Consider the following 24,267-nt stretch of genomic DNA (forward strand, 5'->3'; position numbering starts at 1 on the left):
AGAAAACAACCCCTACAAGCACTAAAAAATAGTCTCCCATCCAATGCTAGTACACCTACATTAGAAGAAAAAATCCAACAATAAACAAACCACAAACTCTAACCAAATTAAATACAGCATGCATGGCTGAAGATGCTAGTGAGGGAAAGATGCAATAAAAAAAGCAAAACAAGAGAACCTATCATATAGTATCACTCAAACCTCTGATATGACATATAGTCAGCATGCTATTTTAAACCTTATTGTGGAAGCAGTTACAGTCAACTGTTCCAATTTACTTCATGAGCATAAGCAAGTCCTCAGGTGCCATCATCAGGGTCATGGCTGAATGGCTTAAAAGGAATCGATACCACAGTTTTGCAATGACATTTCTCGGCACTTGCAGGAAGGGTGTACCTCTATATTTGTATGTTACTACCATTACCTGGGTTAAAGCTGCATCAAACACAAGCATGACTTCAAACAAAACATTTCATAAAATGGAAATATTTTATAAAATAGGGATCTCCGTGTACAGGCATTAAATTTATAAAGGCAGTGGAAGCAGATTTCAGAGGGACTTCAGAGGATTACAGATTGATGGGATTGGTGTTGCAGCTTCAGTGAAAACCTTATTTGATTTAGTTATTGCAGGAGAGAAAAGGACAATTCAGAGAAACTACAGAGCTTTTGTACTACCTCAGCTGTAGGACTTATCCCTAAATAAAAAGGTTACCTACCCCAGGTCCAATACCAGCCTTTACGTGGCTTACTGAGCCTAATTCCCATATCCGTCACCTTCCAATGACTGAGATACTGCTGCAGTTAGCTGCATCCAAACTAGCAGCAAATCATCCACATAAAACCACAGAATGCAGGAAAGAAAAAAAAAAACCCAAAAACTACTTCAGAAGTCTGGCAGTTTCTGTATGAAACCTTAGCCACCTGTCAAATATGCAAAGAGCATACTCGAAAGACATTTGCATGACTTTGGCTCAACCTCTCTCCCAGGCCAAGTCCTGAAAATCAGAAAGAGAAAGTAATTCAGAAGGACAAATACAAAACCTATAGACCTGAGAAGTCAAAGATCACAGTCCCCTTATGTTATGCTACATAAATGAAGACTATAGCCTCTTCTTTTTGAATAAACTGTTTTTTCTTATGTTTAATGGAAACAACACTGTACCTGAGGAAAAATACACTTACACAGCAATACTTCGTTTTGCAGTATCATGGGATCCATGATCTTTACACCAGCAGCATTAATATAAATTAGTTACACGTGAAAAGGCATCAGCTGTACGTGACCATTTTCCAGGACTTGAAAACAAATTTCTGGAGCAGAAAAGTTCTTGTTGACAATATACATAATTTGGATCAGGTTTGGTTTTGGGGTTTTTTTAAGACATATTTTCAACAATGTAACAGTTTATGAAAAGAATGAAGTGTTTTTACACAGTGAAACTGCACACTTTTCCAAGTCAAAGCTCTGCAGAAGACTGGTGGAAAGCTACCAGTCTGCTATGATTAGCTGAGGGCACAAGAGCACAATTAATTTTGACTTGCTGCCAGAACAATTGGATGGAAAAAGGAAACCCAGGTGGGGTGAAGTACAAAATGAGGTGTCCTAACTGAGTATGATGACGTCCAGACAGAGTTTTCAGAAAATGTCATACCTCTTTTGACAAACTTGGATGAAAAAGAGACCGGTCTAGTGCCAATCATACGCTCTATTTCATATCTAAAATCTGAGTATATATGCACATGCATAAACATGCAAACGTGTAAACACACACACACAAAATCTTTATGCCTCTGTTGAGTGTACTAACTCAGTTCAGCAGCAGTTAAGATGACCAGCTACTGCTACCATTATAACACTGTAAAAGCACAGAAAGACCATCTAGGTCTGATAAAACAGAATTAGTCCACGTCAGCTCCTTTACGTAGGTATTCATTCAGATCACACACACTCTTACACAGTCTTCCATAATGGCAGCTCTAGAGCTATATCATCATTTCGTAGCAAATTATTTTTTGCTCCAAATCGATGACAAGAATGTACAATATTGCAATACTGATCCCACCTAACACCTTTTCCACTCAGTCACAACAATAAGTTTGGCTTTACTCTTTATACAGCTGGGATTAAGCGTGGCAAGTCAGCACTATCCTTGGAGTCTGTTTTGCCAGCACTTAAGAGACTTTCCCCTGCGTGCTTCTCCTGGGTGATGCAACGTTCAAAGTTTAGGAAAATATGCATTCTGTCAGCTTTTGCAAGTCAAGTTAAACGCTGAATAAAAGGAAAGTTGATCTTAACAATAATTCTTTCCTATACAGCTATTTTTTGCACATTTGGGATGGGAAAAGTAAAGAAATAAACCCAACTCCCTGCTTTCCCAGAAATACAACTTCACTCTGGTAAGCGAATGCAAAAGGGGTATTTGTGCATACACGCACGCGCTAAACACACTGCTAACAAAAAGCAAAGCTGATGCAACACTGTTCCCTTAGAGCTGTTGTACAGATAACATATGGCAGTTTTAAAAATTGTAAATTATTATTAATTACCTCATAATATGAAAAATGAAATAGTGGGCAAAATAAAAAATAAGCTAAATTCTACTTCATTTATTTTAAATTAGAAGTCTAGCAGCTACGTTATATTCTCATTCTCCTCAAACAATTCACCTACTGCAAAACACAGAGGTGTTATTTAGAGCCTTCCTTACTGCAAAGGATTTACCTTTAAGTGCTGGCAATATCCAAGTATACATTCCCCTCCTGTGCATCTTTTCATCTTTATAGTTTGTTTCTGTTCCCTCATCCAAGTAGAGCAGAACCCCAACAAGCACATGTGCCTCCCCAGCACCAGCTACACAAAGAAGGCAGCTGTGATGCAGTGGCAACCAAGTTCAGCTATCTCTCTGAATAGAGTGGAAAGCAGGACCTAAGCTATGCAAGTTCCCATGAAAGCAGAAAAATAGCTTAAACTAAGAAAAACCTATCCATTAAAAATCTCTTAGCAGCTGCAACCAACATGGATAAAAAGTTGTGAGAGAGGCTGCCCAGCGGCTATTATGCTGGTTTTACACACTTTTCCCACTGGGGCGAAGAATGATCAAGAGACTCATCATCTCAACAAGTACCCTCACTGTAAACAGCCAATGTTGAAAGTCAAGCCCTTAATAAACATACGCATTTAATGATTTTACTCCTGAGACATGCAGTCCTACTACATACCAAAAGAGGTACAGAAAGAATAAAAAACATAGCATAATTTAAGCCCTTGTTTTCTTCAGTACTACTTGTGGAGAGAAACTTGAACGCATAAAATAAATCACCTTTCATTATCCTGTGATGGTGCTAAGGATGCACATGGGATCGACTCTCTACAGGCATATAAGTATCAAAAAACCAAAACAGCTCAACAGCCCTCCCCTCATCTAGATCAATGTTTTGCACCACATACATTTACCTTTTTCCTTTCTTTGTTTGCTATATGCTTCCTTACTTTACAATTGAAGTTTCTTAGACTCAGAGGATTGTAACAGTCAAACCACTGCACAGAGAAAACACTCAATCCTCCCACCAAAAAAACCCACCTCAGCACAGCACGCCCTAGCTTCTCTTATACTGTGAAACAGGATAATAAATATTAATAAGGAAGCAACATGAATCTGTGCATGGCATTATTATCATTATTTTTAAACAAACAGTCTACATGTTTGCTTTTCATTAGCTCCCTGTGGTGGCAAAACTGTAAATGTAAAAGTTAAGAGACATAAAGGGAAAAAATGAAGTAGCCAATAGCAAAGACTTCAAATACACTTACACAACCACATTGTTTATTTTACAGCTGCTTTACATAACAATAAAAATGTAATATACTGTGGGGTTTTGGCAGTACATAGAGAGAGAGCCTCAAATGGCAATAACAGAGTAATCACAAATGATCACTTTGGAACAATTAAGCAGTTTCAGAAGCACCACTATGTCCAATAGCTAATGAGTCCAATGAGACAGAAAGGTCAAAAGTGTGAGTTTCTCCCTACTGACCAGAGATCACATATGTGACCCTTTGAAAGAGAGGATAACTTCATAATCATATTATATAACTCCTACTAGAAAATAACGCTTTATAAAACCCAGCACACTAAAAAAAAAAAGAGATCTTCCCTTCGGCAGCCAAAAGGAAGATGCACTATTCCATCCAGCTGCCTCAGCATAATTAATAAACTAAACGAGGAAGAAAAAAATGCTTACCCTCTTCGTGAAAAACCAGCTGAGAAAAAGAAAATCATTGACTATACATAAAATAGTAAGGTGTTCACATAGTTCACTAAAGAGTTTCACACTTTTTAAGAAACAATGGGTAAATAACACATACTGTACTTTAAAACCCACAGATCTTCTAGTGACCTTGAACACTAGTAATAAGAACAGGGGCATACAAACCCACTTATTTCTGGACACAGTTCATTCACTATCTCCAGCAAGGACTGAAATTTAGCACTTGACCTAGTGTGTCATTAGGATATGACACATTAGCTTCCAAGAAAGCCAATCTAAGCAAACATCACAGTTCCATTACTATTCTAATATCCAGAAAATGAGATTCTGCTTCTGAAAAGAAACCACTTGCTAAAACAGCAACCAGACGACTTTCAAGATGTGTCATTCAATGTGTACACAACAGGAAGATTAGTAAAAATACCAACCAAAGAATCTTGCATTTGTCTAGTGTACAGTTACCTGCTGTGTAAACACTCACACCGGCTCACCTACTGCACATGTCAAATGTCTTTATAGCCACAAAATGAAGTAGAGATGCGTCCTCTTGACTAGAAACCTCTCAAGATAATAAAATACACTTTTCCAGGGACCAAAGAGTACCACATAAAGAAAGATGACAATTGTTAATTCTTATGCATACCTTGCACACAGAATTATCCCAATTGCCTATGTAAGTACTTGAAAAACACTTCCCTTTTTCCCTTTCATCAAGCTCCTCCAATTCATGATCTGAATACTTCAACGATTAAAAAAAAATCTATACACAAATCAGTTAGTTTAGCTGATCACTGCTACTTCATTTGCAAGTAAATTAATAAAACAGTAATGGTTTTGTCTGCTTATTTTTTAATTCTTCATAAACATTTACTCTCTGTCAACAGGACAATCTTGTCTCTTCACTTTCCAGGCACTGCTGAGTGACAAAAGTAATGGCTCACTGCTGCAGAATCAGTGCAGCCATCAGGAAAGAGAAGGGACCAGAGCCTGCTCATCTCAGCAGGATAAGGAGGCAGAAGACACTACAACTGCTCAGAACAAGCCTGTGATAGTTTGCAGTAAAAGGCCCAGCTCCATGGGCCAGAATAGACACGTTAGCTCTCTTTTGCAGAACTTTCATTACTCCAACGACTTGGGAAACATTGGACTGTAATGAAGAGAAAGCCTAGGAAAGAAGTACACAGAGAGCTGAGAATCTGTGCAAGAGACTGGCCAGTTTACTACTGAAAGGGATATGGCAAAATGCATTTTTCTCCCTTGTTGTTCTCAGCTTTTAAGGATAATATCTAACCCCACCCTATATTTTCACACTTCCTTAGCGTGTCAGAGTTCAGCCATCAACTCTAGCTGCATCTTTTCTTTCTCATTCCTTCTGAATCGATGAAGACCGCTGCAAATATAACTGACTTCACCAGGTAACAGAAAAATCTTTCTCAAATCCAGACCCCAATCAGCACTCCTTCCTTATCTCTCTTTAAGCCAAGCAGTGATTCACTAACAAATCCCATCCAGCTGTTCAGCCAGCCATGACACAGGTCACAGCACACCCCCACTCACCCTTCTACAGCTTACGGGTGGCCAGTTCATTGCATCCCCACTGCAAAGTGTTACCATACAAAGGCTCCACTATTAAACCCCCATTCTTCACTCTTTCCTAACAAAATCCAGTCCTAGTTATTAAAGATGCCCTAAATAGCTAGTTCTATGCTACTTAGCACTGCAGTGAAACATGTACCTGAGCAATCTCAGTGCTAAATCTTCTGTTTGAACTTTACATCCCCTCAAAAATAAGACTACTATGAAAAGCAAAGCAAAAATCCTTCTGTAGCAATGTAGGAAGTACAGCTTGCACCATCTCTGGGTTAGAAAATTTGCATTTTCTGCAGGAAAAACAACGTATAAGACATACCCGATACATTATAAAACCTCAAAAGTAACATAATATTTATAGTCATTAGGAGTTAAGTACAGACACTGAATACTAAGTACTTTAAATTTGAATGTCTCAGCACATGTAATAGCTCTGCAAGTTAACTAATACTTCCCTAACAAATAGTTACAGTCCTCCTAGCTATTGAGATGGAAGGTGAAGTAGCAGCACAAAGATAGCAAAATAAGAGATTAGCTGTTGGACACCTTTATTACTTCTCTGCCACTATTCAGAGAAAAAAAAACCCCACAACACTAATATACCTCAAAACATATTATCCTATTACAATGTAGTAGTATCACAATGTAACAACTGTGATAACCTTGATATGCATAAAACCAGAAAACCACCAAATCACATACTCAAGATAATACAAGAGCTGCTGAAAACAAGTCACTTATTTACCTCAATCCGATAAGAAAAATAAATATGCAATGTCACAACATAAGCACAACTTCATTTTTTTGGAAAGGATAGGGAGATATCTACAAGCCCAAGAACTAAACCTACTTTCTTATTGCAGAACATTTAAATGCAGCTGGAAGTTTACATACTACTTTGCAAACAGAAAAAATGAAAAGTTCTGAAAATTTTACAACCTAAATTCAGCAAGACAAATGCATGAAGGTTAGCCCTTCAGAAAACCAAGGAGATGTGGCTGAGTGACAGGAAATGAGGGCTTGCTTTAAATGGCAAAGCATAAAATGAAGAGAGGGAGGAACTGTTCCATAAAGGGCAGAAGTTGAACATTTTATGTGGCTAAAAGCAATGTCAAGTGGAACAAGGAAACAGAAAAGCAACCAAAGTTAGTGGGCTCTAATGAGGGATAACGGGGTGGGGGAAGGAGGCCATTTTTTGGGGAATCCATATAGAATGTAAAAGGATGATTTGGGGTCACCTAATTCAGTACTCTACTCCTGGCAGTAGTAAGAGCAGACACTCCTCAGAACATCTGGTTGTGGCAACTATCTGCAGACCACTCCCCTTGTGCTCCCACAGCATTCATAGCCTCTGGATTAGGGATGCTAAAGGGTATGCCCCTGACTTTTCTCTTTGAGTCTGTTTACAGACCTGTGACCCATGAACCTGTTCAGCCCATTTTTGAGTGTGCTTATACTACCTGCCTCCAGAACTTCCAGAACTCCACCACCTACTGGGTAGGAGGACCTAGTCTGTTCTAAAATGATCTCTTAACAGTTTCGGTGAATATCTCTGTTTCTAGTACTATGGAATTTAACAGTTCTTGTTCTGATTCTCTTCCAGTTGCTACAAAAGCAAGGCATGCTCCTTTGGGAGGTGCAGCTTCACAGAGCCTTCAAAAATCGAATTTGCAACCGCCTATCTTAAGTACAGGCCTGGTTGATTGGAGTTGACTGAGTTTCAAGCCATTTTTGAACTCTCGTACTGCTATATGAATATTTAGCCTCCCAGGTGGGGTGCAAGCTGTGCAGCAAAAACTATTGTTGCAGCTTGCATGTTTGCCTGTTCTAAAAATTCACTCATGCCCAAGAGGAGGGTGGCCCATGGATGGCCCTACCCATTCATTCAAAAGCAGAATGCCCAGTCTCTTCCGTTCCTTAGATAAGTCCATCAGAAAGTGGAGATAAATTGTTGGAGCAGACAAAGATTCATCCTGTCTCTGCTTCCACCTTTGCTGCAACTATTTTGGCAACCATTACAAAACTGCCTCAGCCAATCTGATGGGCCACCTCTCTGCTGCCCCTTACATTCACAATCCACAGGAATATAACATCCTTCTGCTTTGAGTAGTTTTATGTCCTCTTCTATTCCTCACCTGTCACTCATTCATTCTCTCAGTCTTACCATTGCTTGCAATTTGATTAACCTGGGAGTGAGGAGGTGGAAAAAAAAAATGGAAAACTGCTATTCTAAAGAACGTAGTAAAATTTCACTAGAGACTTCAACCCTGGGATGCAACTAAAAGGCAAGCAGCAGGGCAGCTAAAGGCCTGACACTAGCTACAGTCAAAAACTAGACATCCCTGGTACTGTTGTTGCTATTATACATCTTCTTGCCTGATTTCTAGACCACAAGGGTGCTGTTGCAGTTTGATTTAAAGTTGCACCTTTAGTACAATGGAGAAATCTAGTGAAATTAATGATATTCTGAGATTTTATTTGGCACAGGTATTTAAAGCCTTCAGACTTTTCCCTCTCTCTCACAGACCCCCAAGCGAGTATGAGCCAGCAGCTAGCCCAGGTGGCCAAGAAGGCCAACAGCGTCCTGGCTTGTATCACAAATAGTGTGGCCAGCAGAACTAGGGCAGTGACCATCCCCCTGTACTTGCCACTGGTGAGGCCACACCTTGAATACTGTGTTCAGTTTTAGGCTCCTCACTACATTTTGCTGCTGGAATGTGTCCAGAGAAGGGCAATGAAGCTGGTAAAGGGGCTGGAGCACAAGTCTTACGAGGAGCAGCTGAGAGAGCTGGGACTGTTTAGTCTGGAGAAGAGGAGGCTGAAGGAAGACCTTATCACTGTGTATAACTACCTGAAATGAGGTTGTAACGAGGTGGATGTCAGTCTCTTCTCCCAAGTAACAAGTGATAGGTTGAGAGGAAACGGCCTGAAGTTGTGCCAGGGGAGGTTTAGATTGGATATTAGGAATTTTTTTTTTTTTACATTAAGGGCTGTCAATCATTGTAACAGGCTGCCCAGGGAAGCATTTGGGTAACCATTTCTGGCGGTATTGAAAAGACGTGTAGACTTGGTGGTAAGGGACGTGGTTTAGTGGTGAACTTGGCAGTGTTAGGTTAATGGTTGGACTTGATGATCTTAAAGGTCTTTCCAACCTAAATGATTCTATGGTAAGTGTAAACAGGCACAAATACGTTTATTAGAAGCCAAAGAAATAAAAAATATGATGAGATTCTCAAATTAATAATTACTTAAAAAACACAGCTAGACAATTCTCATTGATAAATGACTTACAAGGAAGTCAAGGAGGACACCAATGATAAATGCTTGTATGCATCACCTAATTTGTCTCCTTTAAAAAGGTTACCAAGACATACAGGAAATAATGTGTAAATATAGTATTAAAACAATCAGTTTGATTTATCAGAAACTTATGATGAAATGACCTTTTGTGGTATACTACAGTATTGATATGATTACTTTGAAACTATGTTACTACAACTGCCAGCACTTTAGCAATCTCTCAAAACTGCCTGCACCAGTTAAACACCGCTATAATGAAATACATTGCACTTTCTCCACCATTTATAGGCCACTTCTCAGAGCAGTCTACGCTTGTTCAGAATATAAAATAATGCATTGAAACTTTCTAGAAGTTGTCCACCTGAAAACTTCAAAGATATGACAGATCCATAACAGTCATCACCTAAACTGGCACCTTAAAATGTCAGTGAAGACATTCAAGCTGCTTGTAAAACCTTTGAGACAGTTACCCTGGCAAGCTTCCTTATATAACAATCACCACTACCCTGCAGCTTTACTGTTGTCTCCAAAAACTCTGATAAAGTTTTGAGTCCATAGTAGAAGTATTTTTCTTCTATTCATCAGTCCATCTATCATGAAAAGACACCTTTGACTTCAGAATTTGTGGGCCTTTTCACTCCTGTGTGCAACTCTGTAGGATCCTAGGCAACAAAATAAAAGAAAGAAAGAAGAACCCAAGACCCCTCTCCTGGATCCACCTTAATAAACACTGAAATCAGCTCTGATGGCAAAAATCTGTTGCTCAGACAACCATAGCAGAAACAGAATTAAATACCAGCAGTCCACCTGTCCCAGGAAGCTTCACCCCTCTAGCCCACAGCATTTACTATCGCCTTTACAATTCTCAGTACCAGTCCAAGATTCTGTTTCCAGTGAGTCCAGCAGCTCCAGAGGGAAAGACTCTGATCCTCTAATCTGTTTAATAATAATTTGCACTAATACAGAGAAAATGCAAAATACATCTAACTAACATGCTGATTTGGTTTACACTCACTTTTGACTCTAAAAGTTAAAACCCCTGGAAGAATCAAGCACTGAATTCTTCACTGATTCACAAAACTATAGAAGCAAAGAAATTTAACAGGGCTTTACATCATTATTTGCACAGCCTCTTCAATACAATGATTTTGTATTTTCTCTAAAACAAATGAACTGCTAATACTTGGCCTGGATCCAGCTCTCAAAACAGCTCAGCTTCATCCTACCTGATCTGTATTTTCAGTTGTGAAATCATGAAAGAGACTGGAGGCAGCGTGGGGAATCAAACACCACATTTGCCCTGAGCTACAATCTGCATGTCCCACTCCCCTTTCCTTCCCCATCTCCCATCACAGAGAGTTCAAGCTAATAAAGGACACTGTGTTTTGAATGCTGCAGTTAAGCATGCAAATCTATGATATATTCAATTAGCCCCTCACACACAGAAAATAGATACTAAATGCACCACAGTAATCATTACACTTTCCACAGATGCCTTGGAAGACCAACTGCATGTTGCTGAAATATGCAAATTGGCAAGAGACACCAGAAAACCTCTCTGAATTCCAGAGTGCACAATGTTTATTTTGACAGTTGTAGTTTATTTATAGTACTTGACGATACATGTTCTCTGGTTCATCTTGTAAAATAACGTAGTCAGTATTTAGACCTCCACTGTTAAGCCTCAGAGGGAAAAATAAGTATAAACTTATTTCATTCAAATAAATGTACAGATTGGCAAGATTGTACTGTAATGACTAAATTACATCATTAGTTTAACTTAGTTTAAAGCACTTTCTTTGGTGGAGAAAGCATAGCCTTTAACTTCGTACGTGGTGTGCAAGTCGGCACAGACGTGCAATAACCTCTTAACACATTCACATAAAAAGATATCTTCTTTTTGCTTAGTACATTAAATACTTTTAGAGAGGTGCTGTATGAAAGGCTGGCCTGTTACATACAATTACAGATGAAGGCAAGGCAGAGGCTGCAGAAGTTTCACTATGCACTAACTCATCAATAACATTAATCCAATGACATAATTTGTACGGGGTGCAAGTGACCTGTGTCTCCATTCCCAGAAAGGCCACATTCGACAGCAAGGCTAAAGCTAATGTCTTGTCAGATAGCATCTTCAGAAATCAAAAAGCTCTCTGCCACTAGCAAGCAGCCCTCGGTGAAATCCTCAAACACAAAACTGTCCCCTAGCACTTGCTTAATCCCTTAGAACAATCAGTTCTCTGTGGATAATTTTATCTTCATATAAAAAGACAAGATAGATTCAAGCCCTTGATGTACACATACTCCACATGCTGTGTTTCTCATTTACATCAACAAAGTACCATAACACATATCACGAATATTTCGTAAAAAAAAACAGATGTATGATTTGCTGCTATACACATATCCAATATAGAAATCTAGACGAGCAGAGCTGGAACACAACAGAAATAAAATCAAATTAAAGACTGCATAACCAAGAGGAAGTATTAAAATTTGTCAGATAAACACACACGCACCACCATAAACACAGTTGCACAGTGCCCTCCAAGGGCAGCAAAACTGAAAGTCAAATAATAAAATTAAGTGGTGTACAAGAGAGTGTGCACAGAAGGGATTTCAATCCTCTTTGTTCTTAGCCACGATACAATTTCACAGCCGCTTTCAAGATTCATCGTTCTAATGTTTGGCATGCAAGAGCACAGAATGCAGTTCATTTGGGAATTACTGAGCCAGGATGTGCCAAATAAAATCTACCACAGCATAAGCCAGATCCTGCCACAATGTCCAAGCAGCCTGGCCATCAAAATGTTTCTGATTTTTAAAGGTAGACAAATAAATAAACATAGGAATGCCTTCAGAAAGGTGAATTCCTGTAATATTAACTAATCAATCCACAGTAAAGAAGCTGCTTCCATGCAGCTATTGTCTGAGTACGTCAGGCAGAGGACTTCGCCTGCAGAAGTTGCTACCTACACATACTTCAAATCTACCAAGTACAGAAATGGTATTATTATGGTTTGTAAGCCAGACCATACACAGCTGCAGAGGATCTCTAAATTAGTTAATACACTGTTTCAGAAGGAAGAGTTATTTCTCCAGGGATTACCTGCCAAACAAAGGGGGGAGGGAAAGCTGAACCACTGGTAGTTTATACGACAAAAGATATTTTTCAGCTATTGCTAAACCCACTTTTGTAAGCTGGTAATTTTCATTAGACGTGATTTGCATTTTTTATTTCTACAAGGAAGTAAAACCCAGCAATCGTATCATTCTTGATCTAATAATTCGAGCATGCACATTAAAAAAAAGAAAGGTCATACTGAAATTAAGCTTTTTAATTACAAAATTTAAGACCAGAAAGTTTATGTTTATGGCTGTGTTCAAGAAGGACTATTCCAAGCATGAAAATAATAAAACCAACACTGATACTATAGTTTAACAGTGTCAATCCATCCTTAAAAAACACACTAGATCAAAAAGCAAAAGCACCTAAAGCATTATTGGAACTGGAGGTATTGAGAAAATACATTTGCAAAACATTCCCAGTGCCATAAAATGAAATGTAATCAAAACAAATGTCAGATTTTCATGTTATGGAGATTAAATATATTAATTATAATATGAAACTATTGAGTTCAAAACAGCATTTGAGCCACACATTTTCTGCAGACTTCTCTCTATCCAAGCAATTTTAATTCCCAACTGCAAAGTTTTGAAAACTATGCATATTCCACACATTACAGTAGAAAGCACTTCTTCCCACCATCTATAGTGAGAGATATATTTATTAAGTGCTGACAGTTAACTTTCACAAGACTCCCAGGGAGCTCTGGTCCTTATTCTGTGCATTTATAAAAACTGAGCTGAAGGTGCCAGGAAACACAACTGTATTTTATTATTATTTAAATAATTAATGTGTGATAGCATTTCACACTGAAGCAATGGTAAACCTTCCAGGCAAATGCTTCCTTCAGTAAAGATTTGAAAATTAATTTTGTTTAAATAACATCTGGTTTTTCCTATATGGACTTAAATGTGCCAGGTGGAGACAAACTTGTTTCAGTCTGGGTAAGAAAGATTAAAAAACATTAATTCTAGTTAATATTCATTTTAGTCCCTCTACACAGATGGGAAAAATAACATTAAATTACCCTGCTTACATACAGTCAATACCAAGCACCCAATAAAGCACAGATTCAAAGCCCTGCTCATAATGCAACCAATGCACACGGCTCCAGCATAACAGCTCAGCTGCAAGTTAGCCTGAAACAAAGGAGATTTACATTCATTTCTCCACTTTGCCACAGACTTCCCGTGTGACCTTGGACAAGTCATTTGGGTTTTGTGTGCTGCAACTCCTCATCCCTAAAATGGGGAAAAACATTTATTTCATAACCTCCCAGCAATTAGCAGATTTACTATCCAGAGATGCTCAGATACACAGATCAAATACATGACGTAAAGAGAATAAGGAGTACTAACAGTTTTAATTGACTTCTCTTAAAGCTTTGGAAACTTTGTCACAGTGACAGAAGGAAAGCTTTGGCACAATACTCAAGTGTTATCTACCAACAAAGATCAGGTCTGCCTATGTAGGAAGATGGAATTGTATTTTGACATCTGCAGTCACAGACACAGACGTACATGTCCCAAAGCAAAGACATGACATACTCCTCTGTCTCCAACATATACAGAAGACCAAAAGTCCAAAATATCTATACACCTTCTTCGAGTACTAAAACAAGAGTTGTAACTTTCTCATATAACACAAAGCAGGAGAAGACATCACCAAGTAGCTCTTAAAAGATCAAAAACATTTTTGGTCCAAACAGTTATTCACCAATTCATATTAACCACTAACCACCTTCTGAACTTGAAAGCCACATTTAACTTTCATAACTCAGTATTAATATCAGAAGTCAAAACATCTTGCAGACAATAGAAATTAAAGATCTCTAGAGCACTAGCTCTACCAAAAGAAATGAAAAGGAGCAATAACCATTTAGAAGTAGCCAAATGCCACACAGACACTATACTAGGACACTCATGAGGACAGCATTACCTCTATCAGGAACACACAAATTTGTGACATGTATTAAAGACATCTTTTTAGAAAATATATTTTTTATCTATTTTGTAAATGCAGGCCAAACACAGACTGTGTTTCCATGCACATATCCTGCACCTCTGTACAAGTAATAGTATTAATCTGCGTAAATCAAAATCACAGCCTGAAAAGGGAGACGTGAGGGGCAAGGGGACTACACAGGATGATGAAGCTGCCAATGAGAGATGAGCACAGGTAAGCACTTGGGTGACACAGGCAAGCTATGGAAAACCAGAAAGAAGGAAACTACTGAGGGGAGAGGAAGTTCTGGGATAAACTTCCCCTCATATTACCCACACATGTGTAAATCCTAACAGCTGCTTAGTCACAGGGTGTTGAGTGTGCTTGGGGTCTGTATTTTTTTTGTTGGCTTTTTTTTTTTTTAAAAAAAAAGCAGATGACCTGTTATTTACACACATGAAAATAGAGGCAGAGAGCTACAATAATAAAAATGAAATTAATTTGTTTTGGTTTTAAGCTATTTAGTTTGACTTTTTTTTATTATTATTTGTAATTGCATCTGATATGTGGTGTTTAATAAGAAGAAAACTAAAACTGTTCTTACTAAACATCATTTACAGCCTAAAAGGTTTTTCTTTCAATATGCAGAGCTGCTCTTGGATATGTTAAATATCTCAGAAGTCACATTAAAGCAATAAGACTAGAAGAGCAGCACTTTGCAATGAGGCCAGAAATCAAAGCCCCATGAACAATGAACTGCTATCAAATACTGGTCATGGCACAGAACAGGGGAAAATACAAACATCGTGGTGAGGGGTATAAGAATAAACATCCAGTAGGAGAAAAAGAATGTGACCTTTCCAGCATAAGACAGATACTGTTTTGGATGCACATTTTCAAATTTGACTTCTAAGACTTTGGCACCACTAAAGTTGACAAGAATAGATAGTACCTGGTATCATACATAGCACCCTGAATAAGTAAGTTTTGAGATTAGTCTTGCAGGAGAGAGTGAGATGCCAAAAACGAGAGAACTGCCCTCTCCTCCAGTGACACCTCAAAAAGTCTATAGACGCACAAAGGCAGCAGAGAGACGAGGGGTTGGAGATCAGGGGGAAGGTGAGGATAAGCAAAGTCACCAAGGCAGGAAATTGAAACTACTATGTATTTAATACTTTCCTCATAGCATGATAATGTTCATACAAAGGGAAACAAAAAAAGAAAAAGGAAAGCAGTGACAGTGTGAGCATGCTTCTCCAGAGCAAATTTTGGCAACCTTAAGCATCACGTAGCAACCAGAGTCTCACACTTGCTTAATCTCCTCACACTCTCAAACCAACTATTTCCATTTCTTTTTCCAAAAGAGGTAACTGCTATGTTTGAAACTCATCTCACTGTGGTGGCAATCAGCACCTGCCCACCCTTGTACAAACCAGCTGCTAGAGGAGCAAACACTCAGTGCTTGACTGTGCAACTGGAACCTCGTTAGCCTTTAAGCAGAGCCATTACCCTTTACTCTCGGCACTGCCTTTACTGAAGTAGGAAGACTTCACCTCAAGATGAGCAATACCAAAACTCCTTTGGTCACACACACACAAGTCCCTCCATTCATGTTTTCCTATGTATCAATGTATTAAGACACAATAACAATTACACCAGCCTTTACCCTCACTCACCTGAAGGTCAGAAGGAATGCAGAATACTTGTAACTGCATTATGGGCAAAAATTAATCATCCCTACTTGTACTACTAATGATTTTTTACCATTAAAAATATTTATAAAGGCTTAAACAACATAAGCTTACTCTGTGGGCCTTGAAGTACATTATCATCGGTGGTCTATGTAATTAAAAAAATAAAAATCACAACCATATGCTATTTTGACAGGTAGTCTGCGAGGTCACCTTTACCTGTCAATGACACCAATTAAAACAAGGACAAATTAGGGTTCTATTATTATTTACACAAACCTTCAGACGAAGCCTGCAATCTGACATACTTGCATACTATTACAGCTTCTGAGTAGATTCGCAAAGTGCAGACTGCAGTCCCAGCATCTTGATCACCCAGACTCAGTTGTCTATGAAGCAAGCCACGGTGCCTTTCTGAGCTGCACTACTTTCCCATGACAATCAAGATGTTGCGGGACAAGGAAGGGAAAGCATGAGGACTTCATCCTGACACAGGGTCAGGACACAGACAAGACAGACACCTCCAATCCAAGAGCTGGAAGCTCTTTTAATACTCAGGTACTCACTATTGTCACTAAAACAATATTGGCCCAGCTAGAGATTTCAGAGCTCATCAGTCATCTTCCAAACAGCACAAAAATCTTATTATCAGTCCAGACTTCTATTGTAGTCACACGTCTCATCCCATCCCTCCTTTCATTAGTTATGATCCTTAGGACTTGTACTGAAAGTGAGCTCTGGACCTGTCAGGCTAATGCCTCCCAGCAGAATAACAGCAGCAAAAAGCCTCAATAAAAAGGGTCACATGCATTTGTGGGTGACAACTCAATATTAAAAAGACTAACTTAAATAGTTATTTATAAACAGAATTCTGGTTGCTGCTATTACCACTATCAAAAGGTCTCAAACCTCAGCCACAGTAAGAAGACAGGAACAGAGTTCTGCTTTGGAAGCTCCAGCAACATAGACCAGACCAAAAGCAACTTTCCTCTTCAATGAACAAGCACAACTAAAGATGTTAAACTACTACTGTCTCCTTTCCAAATGCAAACAGGCCCAGACCACTGTGCAATGAACTGAATCAACCTGCTAGATGTTTCAAACAAACAGTACAAGTTTCTAAAACATACTTAAAAGCAAGCTGCTCTATAAAGGACAACAGAATATCCCTGCCTGCTATTTCACCAGCTAACACCTGCTCCTGTAGGGCAACCACTGAGTGACAAATTCACACTTCTCTTCCATCGTAAGCTACTGTTCACGACAGAACTCTGAGCTAAAAAGCTCATGGCATTTTACTATTCTCTGTTTCCTTGGCAGAACTCCTATTCATATAAGATGAGTGCATTCAGGCATTAGATTTATAAACCAGAAAAAACAAACAAGGAGAAAGCTTTCACACTCTTCTTTATAGGCCAGTTTCAGAAACATACACACAAAGTAGTAAAACAGATTGAATTGCAATTGTTAAAAAAAAGCCAACAAGGCCAAAAAAATGAAAGAACCCCCCAAACAAACAGAACACTTTTATCAAAACACATGATCTCTCAAGGCCTCCAGACCTGGAAACTATTTAATGTCATCCCAGCATTCACAAAACTACTGTCAGCCACCTAAACAGCCATGCTCTATCCAGAGCCTCTGAGGACACTTACAAGACACACAAGAACACTTCAGCCCCTCAGCTTCTCCCACTCTCCTCAGAAAAGGAATTGACACCAACCTGCAGTTGGGAGGTGGATCTAGGGTGATGTCAGCCAACTCCTTCTGAATCCTGTGGCAATAAAAGCAAGAAGGAACAAAGGTAAGTCACTATGTGGGATAGCAGTTAACACATATGCTTTACAGACATGCTGTCATCACAAGTTTGCAACACTACAAAAGACAGAGGCACTCTCAGCTGCAGCCTCCCACCAGTCCAAACACACTAAGCAGGACAGGCACCCTGTCACAGAGATGGACAGAAAAGCAGACGGGCACCATGCGCTGAATCCAGACAGGTGCACTGTTGTATGCTCCCATAATGATGCCAACCACACAGGGGCAGCGGAAAAAACTGCTTTACTCTGCCAGCCAGCCTGCAAATGAGGGGAACCCTCTGCAAACCTGATGCACCAAGTGCTAGAAGGAGACTGCAGTCTGAAAAGGAATTTTGTCTTGCTGGATTGAAAGAAACAGTCACTGCCAAGTCAGCTCCCCCCCTTCCTCCCCCTCATCTTCCTATCATCATCCTGAGAAAAAACACCAGCCCCAGGGGAGTGAATAACTGCGTCGTTCCCAAGGACACGTAAAAGGAAGGTGAATATCTATTTCTGAGGCTCCTGTACATTCCTGCCACTTTCAAATCTCCCCTCTCTTCACCCTGAAGAGCCATATAACACCCCAACATCCACTCCCTCAGGACTCCACATGGTCCCTCTCTTCACCGCGTTCAGACACCACCTTGTCCTCCCCGCCCAGACTATTCCAGGCTCATGCTGCTTTTGCCACAAAATGCCCAACCAGCTATCAACCCTTTCCCTGGAGTCCCATTACTGTCACTCAGGCTTCCCCTCCAGATTTTCTCACCCAGCACTCAGTCTGCTTCTCTTCTCCTTTAAACTCAGCCAACATCTTCTGCCCCTCTTCCACCTGTCATACATGAGAACTACTGCCGTTTCATATTAGGCACTTTAAAAACTCCCTTTTAAAATAGTTAAGGGCACGACATGTAAACACTGCATGCCACTATCTATGTCAGTTTGCCATGGAAACCTGCTGAGTGGAAATCTGGAATAACCAAACTGCCTAAATTCTGCAAAGCCACAGAGAACTTAGTTGCAACGACAGGGCATTTGCATAAAACCCCAGTCACAATTTTGACACCTACAGATACAACCTCTCTGCTGCCTGGCGAAACTGTTCAGGGAGGTGGTTTACTGGTCTTACTGAAGTACTGCAAGTTTGCTTGAAAACTTCCATTTATCAGCTTTGCTCCCTGGAGCAGCATGATGCTGAATTGGGGTGCAACACAGAATAAATGAGAAAGGGTAACGATTTTTTTTTTTGTTAATCGAGTGGTTTCAAGAGTCTTTCCAGGTGAAGAAAACTGACTGACATATCAGCTCTGGAATTACAATTCTGTGCAGCCACCTCCCCCTCATGTAACTTTACACTGGAATAAAAAATATTTCATTCTCAAAAAAACCAGAGCCCACTCTGTGCTGTTTGCAAAAGCTATTTTTGAGCACAATGGCCACAAGTGGACCTGCTGTGGATTATTTATTCTAGTCAACATCCAACCATACACAGAAAATTCAATATAAGTGATGAGCAGACAGAAAACCAGTAATATATTCGGTGGAAAAGATTTGGGGCTATATTATACCACTGGCACTGGAGTGCACTTTCCCAGCATAAGCAAACCCAAACCCCTTCACAAACTTTAATTATTCCCCTAAGCAGTCCTGGAAAGAAAAAGCCACTCTAGATCAATCCCAACCTACAAAGAGGGAAACTGAGGTTGAACTTTAGTGCTTTACTCAGGACCACACAGCTTCCAATAGCAGAGAAGGAATTAAGGTCCTATGTGCCAGTCCTACACCATCTCTATACCTAATCATAGAATCATAGAATAACCAGGTCGGAAGAGACCCAACGGATCATCGAGTCCAACCATTCCCATCAAACACTAAGGGAAAAGCCAGCAGAAATAATCGAGGGACAGAAAAACAGCCTGGAGGAAGAAAAGACAGGAAAATACTTGGAAGGGGACAGAGGAAGAAGCAGGAAGAGAGACCAGAGAGCAGTGAAGTTGGGAAGACACTTGCTGCACCGAGACACTGAAAAGTGAGACAATGGCAGCTTCGCCTGGAAAGGCTGAGCGTAAGGGCTGGAGATGAGGAATGGGAGCAGCAAGGGAGCAGTAAATGAGGAAGGAGAGAAGATGCAGCGAATCACTGAGAAAACTGACTGCAGCCTCACCTCTTGGCACTGGTAGATAACAGCTTAGAGTTTTTACTCATGCTGACTTTGCTTTCCTTCTTCTTAGGCGTGCTTGTCTCTTTCTCTGTCTGTTGGTTGGAGGATGAAGATGAGGAGGAGCTGGTGCTGGCCCTCGAATCGTCATCCGACATAGCGACCCCCCCACCACACACCCCAACCTGGAGAGGAGACACCACGGGGTGTGGAGAACAAACAGTGAACACACACACAGAGAAAGGCCACTGACAATCTCGCTCTGTGTTTGGGTCATGCTCCTTTTAAAGGGTCCTCATGTCTCCCTCTCCTCTTCAGGCCCTACAGCAGAAGCAGTAGCCTCCTCTGCACTAGTAACACCAAGGAGCCGGGGGAAAGGGACTTTTAAAGCTTCCTCTCAGAAAGCAAGCGTGAAAGAAGAGGAGAAGAGACTGGAACGAGGCCGACTACAAAGATCAGGGAAGCTCAAAGCAATTCCTTCTAATCTCCCCGAAACTGCACACACAAGAGGAGCCATCACCACCCACCACTATCCAGCCTAGGGGTGTAGGAGATAAAAATGGAACAGCTCTGGTCCCTTGGGTTCCCGGGAGGCACGTGGGGAGGCGGAAAGGGGTAGGGCTGGGGGGGCGACCCTTGCCAGCACTAAGATGGAAGCGGGGCACCCCTGGCAACAGGGTGGGGGGCTCTGAAGGAAGATCTGTGACCTGTGGCGGGGAAACCCCTGCCTGCTGGATAACCCCTGCCTGCTGGATCGGGTGTTGGGAGCCGGGAGGGGCGGGGAAGGGGGGGCAAAGAAGAGGGGGCGCGAAGCGGAGCAGCTAAGAGAGGAATGGGGTGCGCGGACGGGACCCACCGCGGGGCGGGGAACGGGGGCTCCGTGCCGGTGGGCTCGGGGAGGGGGGGAGGGCAGAGGCAAAGAAAGGCCCGGGCCTACAAGGGGCGAGAGCGGAGCCAAGGCGGGGGAGAGGGGGGCAGCCCCTCGAGGGTCCCGGGGGGGGGTGACCCGGGGCAGGGAGGCCGCGGGGCGGCACCGAGTTGTCCCCCCCTCCCGCGGCCGCCGGGGACACCCCGCGGCCCCCCGCGGCCGCCGGGGCTCGGGGATGGGGGGAGGAGGGCCCGGGCGAGCCCCCGCGGCCGCCGCTGCCCCTCGGCCCCGGCGCGGGGGTGCCCCGTCCCCCTACCTCTCCCTTTGTGTCTGGCTGCTCCTCCTCGGTGCGGCGGGGCCTGGCCACTCGTGTCTCTCTCGCCGGGAGAGAAGCGGAAGTGCTGCAACAGCAACTATTAAACAGGCAATGGCTTCCCCGGCTGCCTCCCCCACCGCCGGGCGGGGATGGGGGGCAGCGGCCGCGGGGGGAGCCCGGCACACGCGGGCCCCCGTCCTCTCTCTCTGTGTGTGTCTGTGTCTGGGGGTGGGGGTGTGTGTGTCCCGAGGAAAGGGGCGCTCGGAGGGGCGCAGGAGTTGTTGATGGAGACCCTCTGGAAAGTCACCCGCGGGGGCGGCCGGGGGGAAGGGTAAATGCCCTCCCCGGCTCCGCTCCTGTGCGGGGACAGCGGCCGAGGCAGGTGGCCGGGAGAGGGGGCGACACCCCGGGGATGCTTTTCTAAGGCTGAGAGGGGGTTATTAGGCTTAGAGGGGGGGTGGTGGTGCTGCTTGCCTCCCTCCTATTCTTAAAACTGTTTCAACCCCAAACCTTCCCCCCTGCCTCACCTGCTTTGTCCCTCCAGCAGCAGCAACAACTTCTCACCTCTCTTACTTGGAAAGCGATAAGGGGGAGAAAAAAAAAGAGGGGGGAGCCCAGCCCAGAGCCTTCCCCCGCCCGCCTCTCCCCGGGCAAGCCGAAAGGGCTCTCCCGGCAGCCCTCCCGTTTCTCACCTGTTTCAGCCCTAAAGCAGCAGCCGTGTCCTCCCTTCCCTCCCCGACTCAGCCCAGAACCAGCAGCAGGAGCAGCCGCTTTCCCACTCGCCTTCGCCCGGAGTTCAGGATTCCATTGTCCCCCACACTGCACTTGGTGACATCACTGACACACAAAGAAGGGGCACTTCGTGATGTCATCAACGCATGCTGGGAGAGAAAACAAAATCCTGGGCTTGGCAGCGACGGCACGAAAATCCCACATCCCCCCCTTCAATTTTCCAAAGATAAAAGTATTGGGGATTTTTTTTTTTTTTTTTCTCCCTCCAGTCCCCAGATGGAGAGCCCGTCTGCAGGAAAGGCGCAGTGGCACTCACCCCTCTGGGCTGCTGGAGTATTGTATTTGCCAGGCGTTTGACTCTTCTCCCCGAAACCTTTCCTGCCCATCTCCCCCCCCCGCCCACCCACCGGGTAAAACGGGGTCTGGCAGGAGCGCCCCGCCGCCCCCAGCCCACACGTGGGCGCAGGAGGCAGCTCCCCGGGCTCCCTGCTCTTCCTAGAGGTGCCAGACCCACTCGTGAAGGGACAATAGGGACCAGCATTCCCACCGACCTCACCGGGGGGCTAATTCGGCTCAGTGCGGCTAATTTCCACAGCTTATCCAGGAGAGATCACCTATGCCATTATCATAGAATCACCAGGTTGGAAAAGACCCACTGGATCATCAAGTCCAACCATTCCCATCAATCACTAAACCATGCCCCTCAGCACCTCGTCCACCCGCGCCTTAAACACCTCCAGGGAAGGTGACTCAACCACCTCCCTGGGCAGCCTGTTCCAGTGCCCAATGACCCTTTCCGTCACTTTTCCATCACCCACTTGGCATCTTCAGTGGCCAAAAATGCTGCCCCATCCCTGGAGGTTTTCGAGACCAGGCTGGATAAGGCTATGAGTAACCTGACCTAGTAGAAGGCACCCCTGCTCGTGGCAATTGGGGTGGAATTGGATGGTCTTTGTGGTCCCTTCCAACCCAAACCGTTATGAAAACACAATGAAAACACAATGAAAACACGAACTCTATGAAAACACAATGACGGCCACGGCCACGCATGGCGATAATGAACAGGAGTCCGCGTTGTCACCCTTCCTCCCATGGGAGGACCCCGCAGGCTCGCACTGGGGGGGACATCCCAGGGGCTGGACATCTCCGTCTCATAGTGACCAGGGGGGTGGCCGAGGTGGGTTTTCCCCCCTCCTCAAGCCCAGTTTCCCATCTGACACCTCACCGAGCAGCCCTGGGACATGGCTCTCTGCCCACTTGGCCCCTTTGCAAGGGCAGAATCCTAGACCTTGGGTCGGGTGATGGACGCCTGTGGCTTCTTCTGAGGATGCTTGGGACCTGGAGAAAAGGAGTGTTTGGGCCAGCTGTAAGCAGGAGCGCCTGGGGATGCTGAACCCAGCCTCTGCGAGACAGCAGCTTCACACTTTTGGGGCTCACTGCAAGAATCGTTGAATCACAGAATCACTAGGTTGGAAAGGACCTACTGGATCATCGAGTCCAACCATTCCTATCAATCACTAAACCATGCCCCTCAGCACCTCATCCACCTGTCTTTTAAACACCTCTAGGGAAGGTGACTCAACCACCTCCCTGGGCAGCCTGTTCCAGTGCCCAATGACCCTTTCTGTGAAAAATTTTTTTCTGATGTCCAGCCTAAACCTCCCCTGGTGGAGCTTGAGGCCATTCCCTCTTGTCCTGTCCCCTGTCACTTGGGAGAAGAGGCCAGCACCCTCCTCTCCACAACCTCCTTTCAGGTAGTTGTAGAGAGCAATGAGGTCTCCCCTCAGCCTCCTCTTCTCTAGGCCAAACAACCCCAGCTCTCTCAGCCGCTTCTCATTGTGGCTCTGATTTTCATCATTTATAGCCAATAATGCTTGAACCAGAGGTACCCCTGGAGGGGACACTCAAGCAGGCACAATATTTCTCTTTGTCAACCTGCCCTCTGTGGCTTTCTTGGACCTCTGCATCTGTTGTTTCTCCTTCCTAATCCTACCCCCCTCCCCACCCCACCCTCCCCGCACAGTTTTCTGCACGCATCTCAGCAGCACCTCATTTCACCTGAATTAATCCCAAAACCACTTAGACTACCCACGGACTTGCTGCCTGGTCTCTGTGTGGCTGGACAGTGGGTTGTGTTAGATCGCCAGGTACACCAGTGATGTTGCCAGAGTCACTCTGACAAGAGAAGGAATTCCACTGCAGTGTCACACTTCCTGGCCTTTGATTTGGTTTGGGTTTTTTTTTTGTTTTGGAGGGGTGTCTTTTTTGCTTACCCTCCTCTTCAGTTTTTATTACCTGTGGTACTATGTATTAGACCTTGATGAATTGTCCTCCAAAACCAGCTTGCTAGCATAGCCAGCCTGTCTGGTTTGGCCTGTGGGAATGACATTTAAGAAGTCATGTTCATCCTTCCCCCAGTAACTATGGCACTTTGGCATCTCCACCATTGACAATGGCCTCGAAGACACAT

The 24,267-nt window shown here is 43.1% G+C and overlaps 1 protein-coding gene across 1 annotated transcript in view; it reads right to left on the bottom strand.

Moving 5' to 3' along the window:
- Positions 1-21,937, bottom strand: part of UBE2E1 (ubiquitin conjugating enzyme E2 E1) — a 45,364-nt gene extending 23,427 nt beyond the window's left edge. Inside the window, 5 exon segments of the mRNA XM_069860149.1 lie at positions 17,648-17,698; positions 19,888-20,066; positions 21,758-21,804; positions 21,807-21,837; positions 21,839-21,937. Coding sequence (XP_069716250.1) covers positions 17,648-17,698; positions 19,888-20,066; positions 21,758-21,804; positions 21,807-21,837; positions 21,839-21,937 — 407 coding nt within the window.
- Positions 21,938-24,267: the final 2,330 nt, after the last annotated feature.

This window comes from Phaenicophaeus curvirostris, chromosome 6 (genome assembly GCF_032191515.1).
Source record: "Phaenicophaeus curvirostris isolate KB17595 chromosome 6, BPBGC_Pcur_1.0, whole genome shotgun sequence".
NCBI lineage: Eukaryota > Metazoa > Chordata > Aves > Cuculiformes > Cuculidae > Phaenicophaeus > Phaenicophaeus curvirostris.